The following is a 16,107-nucleotide window of genomic DNA, read 5'->3' as shown; positions in this document are numbered from 1 at the left end:
AAATGATGATGACATATCTAAAATGACAGCTTAAACCTCCAAAATTTAAAGACAAAGGTCATGATTTATTTACCAATTGGTACTAAATTAACATAAACATATCCTTCACATGCATGTGCAATTTACACAGTCATCAATGTGTAATATTGTACAATATTTCACCTGCAAATCTTTTTTTACTTCCTAAATCTTAATTATGCATCTCCCTAATGTGGTTGCTCTGTTGTACTTCAGGGGAATAGGTTTGTCTAAACATGAAACACTATGAGATTGTTTGGCAACACTGTAATTTCATATACTACTGCCCATAAAACTGTTAAAAATACTTACACAGCACCAAAAATGGGAGCAGTTTCTTTCTGCCAGCTAAGTGCCTTGTCTTTCACAGTAATGTTTGTGAACTTGGACTGTGTTTGCTGCAAGGAAATAAAACAGAATGGGTATCAAGATTTGATGATAAAGTTATCCAGAATCTTCAGCTATTACCCAATACCATCCTGATATAAAAACTGTCCAAGGAGTTTCCCTCCCCAGCTTCTCAGAAAGCCAAATAATACAGGCACTGAAGCCTGGGAAAAAGAGCAAAAGGCATTGGTTTTCATTAAAACTATGACGAACCAGAACAGTTCAGAGATATATGTACCCAGGGCCAAATGATCTACATTTGTTATGCATAGATGCCTGTTTTACTTATTGCTCATAACATTAAAGAGGGGATACATTCAGCATATCAAGTGATGAGGGCTTCATTCCTCACTCATATTTGTACTATAGCTCTGAAAGTCCCCTAGATAAATGCTCCCATCAAGAGCTATCAAAGTATTTTTTCTCAACATGATTTCCCTGCCTCCATTTTGCTTTTGCAAATTACATACTCAAATGGTAAATGTACAGCTACTGCTTTTTCTTACATACTTTTAATTGTTCATCAATATAAGGGGATTTTAGGATCTCTGCTGCTCCTGGTCTTAATGAAGGATCCTTACTTAACATGCTGAAACATTAAAAAACAAAAGTAGCTATTAAGTAATTGTCCAAACTTAGTGAAAAATCTGCTTAACAAGAAAATAACATACCTGCATAGCACAGCATTCAGTTTGCTTGGATATCTATCAGGAAGAGAAGGTGTTTCACCTTCCACAATTTTTAACACAACAGACAAAAAATTCTGTCCTGAAAATGCATGGTTCATACAGCACATCTCATACAAAATGCATCCCAGAGACCTTGAAGAATAAACAAATAGGGATAGCATATTATTCACCAGTCCTAATGGCCATCATAAAAGGTCACCAAGTTCGACATTTTAAAATAAACACTCATAATATTTTTATATAATGACTATTCATAACAATTTTCAGTTCATCTGAGTTCTGTCTGACAAATGCTTTTTAAAAAACAGAGAAGTTGAGTTTTGCAGGCCTTGGAGGATGCTCAGCTCTTTCTCCAGTCAGGGGGTCTCAGCAAATACTGGTGAGAGCCAGATAGAGGTCGAGGCTCATCTAAGCAACCAGCTTAAATATCTTTATATTTGACTGTGGTATTTATAATTTAATCTGTGATTCCATAAGAAGTAAGAAAATAAAGCATAATGATAAGAAATATGTATGGGTAAATGGCTTTGAGGAAAGGGGTATAAAAATCTTCGAAAGCAAATAATGAATAAAGTTTCAATTATTCATTTTGGTTAAAGAAGAGGAGTTGAGGCACATCTAGCAATAAAAAAAACAAGAGCAAATAATTTTAAAGCTGAAATCAAAGGCCTACATTCAGTGCAAATAAGGAAGAAGAGAGAATGGGCGGGACTCCACTCACTTTTCAAGCAAGTATGTCAAAACCATTAGCAGAGCGTTCTTGCTAAGAATCAGCTAAAGAACAACTACTGAGGTAAATAAATAGTTAAAGATTAAACAGTCAAACAGCTTTCAAACTTTAAAAATCGGTAAACAGCAATACACAGATGATAATCTGTATTTATGATGTATGTTCAGATTCTGAAACAAGATAATTACTACATGAGAAAATACTTAAAGCAAAAAGAACAACAAAAAAAACCCCTATGCACACAGTATCTGAAAGCATCAAATAAAAATGGAAATCAGCCAGAGAGAAGAAAAAAAGAAGGAAAATCCCAACCTGACAGACTGTACTATAACTTCTTTTTGCAGAATCAATCTGTTTTGGAAGCTGCTTGATTCTGGCAGCTAGAAATTGTTTAATGAGCCATTAGGAACATGGGATTTGACACATCAGACAAGCTGATTTATTCATCTAGTTTAGTGCTCTGACTACACCTGAGGTGGAGAAAGATGAAAAGAATGCCCAGGGCATTCTGCTGTAGCCAGGGCTGTGAACAGGCTACCCAGGGAAAATCCCATCTTTTCCATGAAGGAAAAAAATCAGGGAAAAAAGTAAAGAAAAATTAAGGAAAAAGAATAAAGTTTCATTCTGCAGGATCAAAATCTTTGAAATAATATAAATATCTCCTAAACTGAGAAATGCTGCCCTGGATTCCTGAATAAGGCTATTTCTTCCTCCCAAGAGAGTTGCTGAGCTGCAAACACCTGAAGAAGTAACAGACAAGCTTTTGGCTCAAAACTGCCTTTCTCAGTTGCTTCTACATTATTTCTCATTGTTTCTCAGTTTCTACATTTCTGGTCTAAGCACCTGGTGAGGAGCAAGAGGAAATTGCTTCCCAGTTCCCATAAGCAATCCGCACACAAATCCAAACATATAATTTGATTACTTTTATAATCTTAGCCTGAATAAATTCCAATGTTATAAAATTCTAGAATGGTCATTAAACCAGCCAGCCAGCACACTTGGTTTGACAAATCCCTATATTCATGAATAGGTTTGACAAAGTTCCTGAACAGCACATAATTTCAGCAAAATTTGGGCATGACCAGGTCATGTTGAAGCTACTTGTGCTTGATTACATCATAAAATGGAGCATCTAGACAAGCTTCAGTGTGTTCTCCCCAGTCTCAACTGGCAGACCACTAACTTCTCCCTCTAAGGAAAAACGACCCTGAGGCTTTTGATGTTGCTTACATAAATATTGTCATCTTTTTAACATCTTCTGATCTTTTGTAAAAAAAATTACAGTTCTTCAAAGGTTCTGAGATCCACATTAACTTTAAATTCAACTTCAAAAGTCAGATAATGTAAATGCATATACCTTTATGGCTTATATCTCTTATTCTGATCATATCATAAGGTCTTATGAATTCATTGGCTTCAGAGTCTGTGAGGAATGTGTCCCTGAATTTAATTTCCTCAATACTCACTCATCAGCCCTTAAATGAGAACTCCCCGCTGCTGTCTTCCCCAGCCCCATCCCCTCAGCCTTCTCATTGCTTCAATTTTTGATTGTTAATATGAAAGAAAAAGACAAAGTGGAGGGAAAGCACAGACAAGCAAGCACAATAAAATGAAAGCCTCCAGATCTGTGGTGTGAGCAGCCCAATTTAGCCAAACACAACAGACAAACCATCTGTCAAAATCTGACAGTTCTTGATGGAAGACAGAGTACAACGGGTTTACATGTGGTTGTGACATTGCTTTGTCTCTGCCACAGCACTGGACGCATGGGAATGTCGGCTGAGCCCCAACAGCACCAGTGCCACCACAGGCTGTGTGAGGGCAGGAAGGGACAGCAGGACAGCAGCACAGCAGTGCCTTGGGGTCACGCTGCGCTGGGCTATCAGGGAGCCCAATTGCCCACACACCCATCACTGACTGACCCCTGACCTGGCCTGGCCTCCTGGGCTCTTTGACTCCTCTCCCTGCTGGATCTGGGAAGCACCGATGGGAAGAAGGGGTCGTGAACTGCCGAACTGAGATCAGCTCCCTGAAGAAGCTTCTTATCTGGAGAGGAGGAAACCCCAGACTGTGTCATCTGCAAAGGTTTTCTCTCATGGCCCAGCCAGTCCAAGCTCTGGGATGCTGGGGAAAACATGTGAGCCAACTTTAATTTGCCTCCTGTGGATTTAGATTTGACATAAAGCATGGAATGGCAAAGAACTCCAGCCCTGACATTTCAACTGAAGAAAAACATAAATGCTGCCACTTCTCTGAGCCTAACTGCAGAACTTCCATAGGGAGAAACTGTAAAATAAGAAGTTTTTTCCCCATCTATTTACCTTGGGCTATAAAGGACAATACTTCTTGCATCAGCTGCTGCACTGTGAATATTCAAGCCAGTTTTGAAAAGCCAGTACAGAATGTTTCAGTGAACCTGAAAAGCACAGCATCTCTTTAGAGCACATCATTAATGCAGCATAAATTAAGGTCTTTCCAATGAACTGAACTGAATAGTGAGAGGATCATGATAACAAGGTGAGACAGCACTAAGTGTTTTTTCCAGAAGATATTTTACATTATCTTACATTTTACATGGGAACACTTGCAAGTCTGAATTTTTGTGTGTGAATTTTTGGGTCCTGCTAGAGATCAGAAAAAAAAAGTCTGAAGAGAGAATGTCACTTCAGCTCCATATAAAAGACTTGGGCAACTCCTTGAAATTCTTCAGGGGTCAACAAACAGCGCTGTTTAACATCTCTGTCAGCAACACGGACAGAGGGACTGAGTGTAGCCTCAGCAAGTTTGCTGACAAGCTGTGTGGTATGGTCGACATGCTGGAAGGAAAGGCTGTCATCCAGAGGGATCTTGGCAGACTTGAGAGATGGGCTCATGCCAACCTTATGGAATACAAGGCAAATTGTAAGGTCCTGCATTTAGGTCACAAATGCAGAGTGGCCAGAGAATGGATTGAAAGCAGGCCTGAGGAGAAGGACTTGCATGATGAAAAGCTCAACATGATTGGCAACATGTGCTGACAGCCCAGAAAGCCATCCACATCCTGGGCTGCATCAGAAGCAGTGTGAGCAGCAGGCTGAGGAACAAGATTCTTCCCTCTACTCCATTATTCTGAGACCTCACGTGGAGTACTGTATCCAGGCCCTCAGGATGAGAAGGATGCAGACATGTTGAGGCAAGTCCAGAGGAGGTACACAAAGATGATCTGAGGGCTGCAACACCCCTTCCATGAGAGAGTTGGGGCTGTTCAGCCTGGAGAAGGCTCCAGGGAGACCCTTGAGCACCCTCCAGCACATAAAGTGAGAGAGAACCACAGAGAAAACCAGAGAGAGACTTTGTAAAAAGGCATGTAATGATAGGACAAGGAGTAACAACTTCAAGCTGAGAGAGAGTTCAAGGCCAGGCTAGAGCAACCTCAGACTTTGAGCAACCTCATCTACTAGATGTCCCTGCTCACAGCAGGAGGATGGGAACAAGATGATCTTTATCCTTCCAACCCAAACCATTCCATGAGTCTTTGATCCTTCATGAAACTTCCTGCACAGTGGCCCGAGGACTTAATCTCATCTGGAGCCTCCAGGGTGGGCTCCCCTGTATGCTCAGTGACCTCTTGTCTTTTGTTAAAAGGGGATAGTGGAAAAAAAAGCAAGAATCATAGGAAGAATCATTATTAATGATTCAAAGAATCATTATTAAAAGATTAAAATACATGAGTATCAATCAAACACATGAGTCCTGATCAAAAAAAGAATGAGTTCAAAAAAAGAACAGGTTTGTGGGCTGAGGAAGTACTGATCAGGGCACACCTCCTCCTTAGTGCCACTACAATGAGGGCCAAGAAGCTCCTGCTGAAGGCAGTTTCACCCTCAGGTGAGTGTACTTGGTAATGCTTTGGAAAGATCACAAGAGGCAGAAAGTATAGCAGAAAGCTGGTAGCTACTGAGTTTGGGATGGGGGGATTTCTTTCTGTGTTTTTGTAAATTTTGAAATGGTGATCAACACATGATTTATAAAACTATTGGATTGAACTCTGATTATGCTTACTCTATACAGCTTCAATGACCTATATGGATTGACACTAGTAACCTCAAATAGAACTTAAACATGTATTTTACTTCCTATTTGCACTGCAAAAAAAGAAATTATTCCTTAGAGTAGGAAGAGCACAAAAGGAAGGCTTCCCTGCCTATTCATTTGTTTTGACATCTTTTGAAATCTTCTCCCAATATATTTTTATTGACTACATGTATTAGCTGATATTTGCTACAGATGAACAAGAAAGAATCTGACATCAAATCCATAGCAGCCAGCCACACAGGCCATGAGATGAGATTCCTGACATATCTGTTGACTGGACTGAATATGTCAACTGTGAAAAATGGTTGCTACCATTTGAAAATATAGATGACTGTCCTCCACTTTTAGAATTATATCCCGCAGCCACAAGTATATTTTGAAAAGTCAGAACTGAGACAAAGCTAAGGTAAATTATCAAGCAATCAAACTATAATCCAAATGTTTTACAAAGAAACTTTCCTGGTTTGAAATACTTATTTAACAATTAATCTTCTGATACATATACCTACAGGAAAAAAAAACAACAAACAACAAAACACCTCATAAAAGAAACAAAGCCCCTTAAATAAAATACTATGACAAAATTTAAAAACTCAACACTTTTAACTATAATCTTAAACCATGAAATGCTTTAAGACACGAAGCACACACATATAAACAGTCCAGATATTTCTGCCATTACAAAAAAATCATTCTTCATCTTAGTTTGGAAGAGTACCTGCACACCCACAAGTTTCCTAAAGTCTTTCAACAGACCTCAGCTCCTAAACTTGATCCTTTAATCATCACATCAGAAGTCCTGATTTCAAGAATTTGTGCCATCTAAATGCAGAACCAGTACTTTTCTTTCTACCTTTGAGTCACTTCTAAAACAGAGTGCCTTTTTGTTTCTGTTCTAACACTGCAGTTATTCTCACTTTCAGCTCCACTTCCAAATACTTTCTTGCTTTTAACATTTGCCAATGTTTTTAAATTTAGTTCCTAAGAAGGTCCTTCTATCCTCTCAGCCAGAATCACTCTTTGCTCATCCACCTAAAGTTTCACAGAAAGTTGCTTTTTTTCAATTCATCTATCTCAATATGAGAAAAAAAGAGATTTCCCCCTTTCTAGAAAAACCTGAACTTTGTCTACAATCATCCTGTACCACATCAGAGACTGGACCTGAATCTTATTCTCCTTTAAAGTCTCAGATAACCTAGAATAAAAGACAACTACATGCTTCTTAACAAAAAGGGCAAGGCTTCAAATTGCAACATTTGATTCTAATGTCCTGAAATAGTTTTAGTGGCGATAAATGCCTAATCCAACCAAAATAGCATTATAACTACTCACCAAATGTCAGATTTTGTATTATATCCCTGGTGCTTCAGCACTTCTGGACTCATGTAGTGTGGTGTCCCAGTAAAAGTAGTTGCAAGATCACATGAACCCATCAAAAGACAAGAAACTCCGAAGTCTCCTAAAAATATCAGTAGAAACTATTAATAGAATAATCTATTAATATTAACATATATCTATTAATAGAAACTTTTTTGTTTATTGTCGGATATGATAAAGTGACTGTACATCCAGAAAATTCTGCTAGTATTTTAAAAAATGGGAAAAACTATTTTCTGCAGTTCTTCAAAATAAAAACACCACACAAGCACAATATCACAGAACAATGTGGGTTTGAAGAGGCTTCACAAGGTCATCTGATTCAAACCCCTGGCTCAAAGTTAAATGGGGCTGCTCAGGTCCAGGCCCAGCCAAGCTTGAAGCACCCTCAATGCTAGAGATTTCACTGCCTCTCCTGTGTCTAACTGTCAAATAAATGTTTGACTACAAATCAAAATGCTATTTCGGACACAATTTTCTTTAAATCTCCTTATTGACAAAATGTCTGCTGGACTGTTCTATCACATGAAAATATATCTTTAAAAAGTATAGAAATCTCACCAATTTTAAGAAGATTATCTTTCAAAAATATATTCTTGGTTTTCAAATCCCTGTGAAGTATCCGTCTGGAATAGAAAAGGAAATTCAACCTCATCCAACTGGAAGCATTCAGAGTTGTGTATTAAGTATTTCAGGCATTTAACTTCATCCCTTTTCAGAAAGGCCACCTCAGACTGCTACAGTCTAACTCTGCCAGTGACAATCCATGGCACTGAGGCATTAAGGAGCTTCACAGAGGTGCATTCACAGGCACCCACATGCAGGGTTAGAGCCTAAGCAGGATAATAAAAACATACCTGGGGATCCCAGCTTAAGAACATAGATACAGACATAGCACAAGCTGCAGAGGAAGAGAGAAAGGCAAGTCTTCCTATCTGACTCGTCTGAAAAGCATTACATCTTATTTTCTGCCAGCAGAATGAGATGCCTCACAAGAGGCATAAAAAAGCATAAAATACTCAAAGCTACAGGAAGACTCCTACAGAGTAAAAGTATTACTTCAAAGACAAATATGTATATAGCGTAAGCTAGTAGTTCAATTTTTTACAGTAACAGCATGGAAGATGAAAGAACTTTACAAAGATGAAAAGGAAAAGGAACGGAACAATTAGCTTCTACACACTTATTTTTCCATGAGAGTTTGAAAAAAAAGCATTATAAGCTACACACCATGTAAGGATATACAGAATCTTCTTAATTTCTATAAGTCTTACATGTGTGACAGTAATTCTACAGTCCCTTAGGGAAACAAAGTATCTCTGCAGCATACAAAACATATTCTCAATTAATTCTTGTTAATAACACTTCCAAAAGCATTGTTGCCTATAGCCTCACCTAAACTAGAATTCATCCACTTTTGAAATTATTACTAACACACAGGATTAATCATTAGCTCTGCTCAGGAGGGGGTTAGAATAACATTTGGTACATACTGGCTGCAGAAACTGTATTTGCTAATACAAATACGGTAGTCATTCAGCCAAATAGATCATATAAAGAAAGAAAGTGATGCTTTGAGATTTTTGAGGGCAGATAAAATAAATATAATACTCAATTTTGATTTTTTTCGTGCAATCCTCAAGCATTATCTCAAATTTGAATTATTAAAGTCTTAGGCATTGACATAATGAAATTATTTCCAAAACAGCTTCTATATTAAGATTATAAAATATACATTCTGCAGCTTAAATACCCAATTTTGTCCACAAGTCATTTGAAAATATTTTTTGCAAGACGAGAAAAAAATATGCAATTCAATATACTCAGTTCGCAAATGGGAAAAAAATATGAAAAATAACAGTAGAATTCATTGCAGTATGTACATAGACTGGGCATGAAAAAGAAACATTTCTATTTTTATGAGTCAAGGAAAAGAGTTCTTCATGTTTCTTATAGCAATTGTTTTTCACTTCTTTTTCTTTCAATTTTTTGTCCTGAAAGTAATGCTTTTAATTTCATTAGAAAAAGGTTTTTCGCATTGGGAAAAATGAAAGTTTTATTCATATGCCTCCACCCATGTTTATAAAATATTGTTCATAAATAATTTGTTCTCTATTTGACAACTTCTGTGAGCAATAGACATACACTCATATAATACATCGGTAAGGAAATTAAACTTAGGTGATATTTGCTATTCCTTCATAGGTATATATATGTCTGTATGCACACACACACATTTTTATAGAAATCTTGCTGTGTTAATTGAGATTCATAAGGAATTCTCTTACCATTTATCACACAGATCCTTTGAAAGAACTTGCTTTCACTGAGTTAACTTATTCTTGTACATTGCTGCTGAGATTTCAACCTTCTTTTAATCACACTCCTTTGTAGAAATATAACCACAGAATTTTTGAGCCTGAAACTTTCCTGACTATCTACTTCTTTAATAACAGGTATCTTGAAGTTGAAGAATGATCCAGAAAGCTTTCAGTAGCATATTATTTGAAAAGGAGATGAAAAAAAGATGTTTGCATCACATTAGCTTGAATTCCAATGTAATGCTACTGTAATCTTGCAACATATTGATGAAAATTCATTATCTGCATTACCAGTGATTATAGGATGCTTTCATGTATTAATATGACAAGGAAATATTTGGGATTTTTTTTTCAGCTTTACATGATATCTCTCAATGCAATGCAAATTATTCTGCTATGATATGTCTGAAGATAAACAAGATATCAGCTGAAATCCTGCCTGAAAAGAATTCTTTAATACTAGTAAGAAATTAATACCAGGACTGCACTGTAAATCCAGTTAAAGAAAGAGAACAATTTCTTTATTGTAGGAAAAGACAGACTTACAAAGACAACATGAATTAACTGGGCTCTATCAAAACTTTACTTGATGGACAGTGAAGTGGTTATTGAGTGGCTAATTTGGGTAGAAATTAACATGTAAGCACAGTTTTGAATCTGGGCTGTAAATATACCCATATCTATGTTCTGTAGAGTATCTGCTTGCTGGCTCATAGTCATAAAAGAACAGGACAAGCCCAGAGCAGTGGGCAGCCTCCTTGAATGAAGCTTTGCCTGCAACAGAATGAGCTGCAAGTGAAGCTGAGGGAAGCAGAAGTATATTACTGCTGTGAAATAACACATAATTAATTTCTCTTTCCTCTATCTGAAGAACTCTGCAGAAGAGTAAGAGGTTCTGTTTAAGTCTGAACCCTGTATTATCTGCTGTTTGCACAAAGAATAACCTTATAAAAATGTGTGCTCATAAATTTTTCGTAATGATTAGCAAAATGATGGGTAACATAATGGTCAGCCTTATTCAAATTGAGGTTAAATTAATCAATGGCATCATTGCCTGATTGCTGTGGGATTAATTTTGTGCACTGACATGCAATGGGCTATGTGTAACACAAGAGACTACAGGATGGTTTCATGCTAAAGGTCTCTGTGAAGATAAGACCGCTCTTATGGTGTCTCCCTTTATTTCTCCCTTTCTTTATATCAAAGACAGATAAGGCTTGAATCTGTTTATTTCTAGATAATTTTTTTTTCAAGTTTCAAATTTAAAAAAATTACATTAAGTTTCCAGCATAAGAGTTTTCAAAAAGTGTGTAAGTAGAAGCTGAGTTTTCCTAAGAATGTCATGGGGAAGGACCAACCCACAGGCTGTAAACACTTCCAGCTTCTAATTCTAGAGAAAAGCTTTCTTTGCATTAGAACATAATTCAAACATATATTACAGCTTTTTTCCATGTCAGTAGAGAAGAAATCATGCATGACTCCTCTATACAGAAACAGAGGGCTATTATTATGTTTTAGTATTTCAAATTTCTGTAGGTAGTTTTAAATTCTTTTAAGCCTAATCTTTTCCACTTAAGCTATTGTTTGACTCTATACTAATAAGGAAAAGGTTATATTTCATAATGTACATACAACCTAATAACACAAAATACAAATAAATATATAAAAATTGAAACTGTCAAGTTATTTGCAAGTGTCTGGAGAGGTACTATTAGCTATGACTGAAAAGGAGAAAATAAAATCCTGTTTGGAAAATCAAATTGCTTTAACTGGAGAATTAACTGACTTCTCAGGAAACCAAATTTTATATACAACCAATTAAAGTTTATTTTTAGGATCTTATTTGGTTTTAAACATTTGTTTGAGAACAAGTAGAAGATGAGTAAAATAGAGAGAAAAGAGGTATAAGAAAATTCAGAAAATTAAAGACAAAAAAAATAACTCAGAATAAAATAAAGCAGTTCAGTTGGAGGGGGCCTGCAGCCCAAACACAATGTTTATATTATTATGCTGCATTATTCTGCACAATGCATCTTCTAAACACATATATTAAAGAAAGGATTTTGCCAAAAGGGGACTTTCCAGGGCACCAAAACTTTTAATGATAAGTTGTTAAACTGAAGTTCAAGAGAGGAAAAAAAAACCCAAGTCACACTGATAGTTTAGTTAAACTGTCAGGATTTTTATTTCCACTTCCCTCTGTCCTTTTGGCCTGAGGTGAATGCTGAAGAGCACAGCAGCCCAAGAGAGTTCTCTTTGTGTCCTCCCATCACTGGCAGGGCAGCATTTCATGTAGAAGCCCTAGATAAATTGGCATTTAGGAACAAAAATGCTCCTGCATCTTGGGCAGCAATTCACTCTGTCCTTTTCCCCTCTACAGTCTGACACTGGCAAAAACTCATTAGACATCCATCAGTTTAGGTCAAACACATCCCACACACTTAACTTCAGCTCAATTAAGGAGTGGTTGTTCTTGACAACAGGTGACTTCTCTACCTACTGCTTGGGTACACCTAAAATTCAGGCAAGCAAATTTTGCCCAAGCCCTGCAAAGGATGATGCAGAAAGGGACCAGACAGGCATTGTACATGTCCAGCACACTGGTAGTAAGGGAAATCTCCATCACTGCAGTCAGCCTGCCTAAATTACACTGCAGGCAAGAGCTACACTCATGTGGATGACCAGGTAGGTATTCATCTACATACACTGCCCCTGCTCCAGCCATGTGTGATCTCCTCATATCTGGATGACCTGCAGTAATTTTTTAAGTCAGTCTTTGATGGGATGTTAAAAGTGACATCTCTTTTCAAAGAACGCATGTATGTAATTCCACTGACTTTACTGGGAGTCTATCAAGCATATCTATTGGATGCCTCACATTAAACATGTTCAGGACATGCTTCTTGACTCCCCTTTAAAAAGATTACTTTGTTTTAGCCTTTTAATCCATTTTCTTCTAGCAATATTGAACTATTTCTTCTGTACTCCATTTTCCATTTGGCTCTGAAAAAAAGGGTGTCTAATGCTGGAAGACATTTACCATTGTCCTGCTAAAGGATGTAATGCACAATGTTCCTGCAGGGTAGATAATTAATTACACTTGAGGTATCTGACATAAACTTACTACAATAGTTTGGTGATCAGAACTTTCATTTCTGTTTGAATACCACCAACTAGTCAATAAGTCCATTCACTCCCCTCCCAAGCTAAATGCTCTCGTATCAAATGACTGTACCTTTCATGCATATAGTTGACTCCGAGTAACAACTGTATAAACCAGTCTATAACTTGGCTTTGAGTGAACATCTTCCCAGAATCTTTGTACTCTTGAATTTTAAAGTCTAGATCTCCACCCTGAAAAATATCACAACATATTTTCACGCTTACAGAAAGTTTTCGAAATGCTATTTCCTTCATCATCATACAGGACCCTACTTCCTTAGGCTTTGAGACATCCCATCATGTAGGTCTGTAAAATCAACATATTCTGAATTCTGAACTCTCCCAGCACCAAAAGCATACACAAGTGAGGAAGAAAATGGTATCAACCACTCTGGCTTTGTAGTTTTCTCTTAGTGTTACACAAGATCACCAAAGTTCTTCCTTCATGTCACCCAACTTCAGCAACTGAGCTGGTCACACCAAACCTTTATAGTCAACACAAAGGAACACACACCTGTTTAGTGCAATTATTTCTGTCATCTAGTTGTCTGCCTTTGGAAGTGATGGATCATGTTGTAGAAACACTTTCTCTGCGGAGATTTATGATGAGGGCCTACATTGACAGGCTATAATATAGATATTTAGGTAGGTCAAATTAATCTACCCTGATCAGTCTGAATAAGCTAATTAATTTGAGATAAGCATTTCCACTCCACAGTCAAGCGACACTCAAGCACACACTCAAGCAACACTCAAGCAACACTCATTTATTATGTTATAATAACTATGTCAACATCAAAGAAACCATGTTGTTCTCTTGAGAATTACAATACAGTCTCTTTAATTATGATACTTTTCCCTCTTTCAAACTTTTGTCAGAAACAAAGCAGATTTAAAGGCTCAAGAATATGTAGCATGTGATACTTCATTAAAACAACAACTGATCTTGAAGTAGCACTTGGAATGGAACAATAGGACATACAGAAGAGAATGCCAATAAACCAGAAAAAGACTACTTGAAAACTGTAATCTAGATTGTTTATCCAGTTTATAAAAAAAATTAATTTTATATACAAGAATGCACACACATTAATAGTAAGCAATGTGTTGTGGTAACTAACCCCAGAGCAAAGGGACTGTGAGTCTAATTACATTCTAGTGACTAATTACCTTACATCAGAAAAGCTCATTAGCCATAAATCATTACTTTTACATTATACATTATACATAAAATCAGAAGTTTTATGTGCCATATACAAAGAACTATTTTGCCTGTACAGCTGTACCAGTACCACCATTTCCCATCATCATCCCTTTATTCCTCCTCACTGTTGACTCTCACCATTTTATGATGTCTTCAGCATTTCTTGTTTTTTCTGTTCCCAGCACCACAGTGCTTCATAGTGATGCTACAAAATAAGCAGATTCTGTCCTTGCAGAACTATATATTCATGTGCTTCTGACATAAGTTTACAGTAATTTCTATGGCCTTTCTGGTTACAGCATTCAAAAGTATGTTAAAACAAGTCTGTTTCATCATCTATCAAAAATGTGTTCCCTACAATGTCCTGCAATTTTTTAATTGAAATGTCTGAATCATCTCATACACTAGAGAAGGGAATATGGGTTCAGCTCTCCATCTGCTGCCCTACTGCAGCCCAGAGAGAAGCTCTTCTGGGAACTTGGAACTCTAAGCAGCTGCTTCCCCTTTGCAACTCCAAATGTTCAGCAGCTTCCCCCTGGTTGCTTGCAGCAGAGAAGAGGAAGGAAAGAAAAATTGTTGCTGGGTACTCCATTGTGTGGCAGCCAGATGGGCTGTGACTGAATCTACTCACGCACCTCGAAAACAATGAGTCATTATTATAAAATAAACTGTTCTAGACAGATGCCCCAGATCATCCAGAGCCCAGGACTGAGGGGATGCTCAAACACGTGTCAGCTGGCTGCTGGCTATTTGCTTCAGGGGACTGTGTACTATCCAGGTGAGGACAGATGAAGTGCAGCAGGCTCCAGTCACCGTTTCTCCCTGTCCCAATGTGTCTTCTCTCACAGTAACACATTGCCATGAAAAAGGAAAAATAAAGTAAGTGCAGCACCTACAGAGCTAGAGCAGTGAATACTCTGAGGCTGAGGGCAACTCCTGAAAAAGGTCTAAGGAAAACAAAAGCAGTTGAATAATGCACTACAGGTGCCTTCACATAAGTGTACAGCTTATTACCTTCAAGCAGGGAAAAGTGGTCTCAATGTCCTACAATTAATTTACCCTTGATTTTGTGTCTAAAAAAAGGAAAACAAAAACACATCATAAAAGATTTGCTGAAATACTGCTGCTGTGAAACTCTGAAAAAATTTGTTAACCCAATTTCACATTTTGGAAGGTCAGTCTACTAAAGTTCATAAGGAATTCAACAATTTAACAAATTAAGTACCTATGGAGTTTCCAAGCTGCAGTTGCTATTTAAATATCAGAGTAACACGCACACCAGTAAATTATTTAAAACAGCTTAGCATCTAGAGCTGATAACGTGAACAGGCATTGACTGCTTTAGTTATTCCTTTCACTCAGATTTCCTTAGCATATGTGTACTCACATCACAGCTGAGACCACAGTCAAGAGAAATAAATAATTGTCTGGGGGAACAGTACAACAAGTTCTGCTTTATAATACATTAAAATGATGCAATTTTTGAAGTAACTGCTTTGTAAAAACTGTGTTTTATTGAAGTCAAATTTGTACTACAAAATTAAATTCAAGGTTCATTAAGGCAATTTGGTCTGAAATCAGTCTTTAGCTGATAATGTTTATACTACCTGTAAGATTCTGATTTGGGGAAAGTGTCTAAGAAGCTCAACAAGTAAGATCAAAACAGAACAAATATACTTTTCTATAATTTTGATTTAATTCAGTTGTAATAAAAGATGTCAAGCTGAGCCATGGAGACCAATGTTCTCTGTTTTTCTTTCACAGGACAAGGTATAGCATGGGGCAGCTGCGCTGGAGGCTCACTCTATGCTACTCACGCCAGAATGAACAAAGCACTGTGGCTAATGAATAAGTCACAGTACTTTGGAGAAAACAGAATAAAGCTCAGGGGGGTAGTTCCGTTTCCATGCCAACTTAATGTGTGCTCTTTGTTTTGAGTCTGCCCAAGAGTAGCAATTACTGCCAATCTGGTAATTATTCTATGCATGAGAAACTGAACACACTAGACTTCCAAACAAGGATCAGGTAGCACTACATTTTTCTCATTCTCAACTTATGCACGGTTTAAACTGGCATCTTTTAGGTCAAAACACCCAAATCCAACCACATACAAAGGCAGGCTATAGATAAGCAAATACAAAAATA

General features: G+C 37.3%; 1 protein-coding gene across 4 annotated transcripts in view; it reads right to left on the bottom strand.

Moving 5' to 3' along the window:
• The window catches only part of NEK11 (NIMA related kinase 11), an 83,035-nt gene that overhangs the window by 48,221 nt on the left and 18,707 nt on the right, over nucleotides 1–16,107 (bottom strand). For 2 of the 4 annotated variants that reach the window (XM_015617955.2, XM_015617956.2), the window contains exons 4-9: nucleotides 12,832–12,950; nucleotides 7,837–7,901; nucleotides 7,231–7,357; nucleotides 1,077–1,226; nucleotides 916–994; nucleotides 331–416 (exon numbers count right to left, since the gene is read on the bottom strand). In XM_015617955.2, the coding sequence (XP_015473441.1) occupies nucleotides 331–416; nucleotides 916–994; nucleotides 1,077–1,226; nucleotides 7,231–7,357; nucleotides 7,837–7,901; nucleotides 12,832–12,950 (626 nt within the window). Of the gene's footprint in view, nucleotides 1–330; nucleotides 417–915; nucleotides 995–1,076; nucleotides 1,227–7,230; nucleotides 7,358–7,836; nucleotides 7,902–12,831; nucleotides 12,951–14,976; nucleotides 15,035–16,107 lie in introns of those variants that run through there. The other 2 variants (XM_019005651.1, XM_019005652.1) reach the window with 2 other exon arrangements.

The sequence above is a fragment of the Parus major genome, chromosome 2 (genome assembly GCF_001522545.3).
Source record: "Parus major isolate Abel chromosome 2, Parus_major1.1, whole genome shotgun sequence".
Taxonomy (NCBI): domain Eukaryota; kingdom Metazoa; phylum Chordata; class Aves; order Passeriformes; family Paridae; genus Parus; species Parus major.
This window is presented reverse-complemented; position numbering and strand designations above follow the sequence as displayed.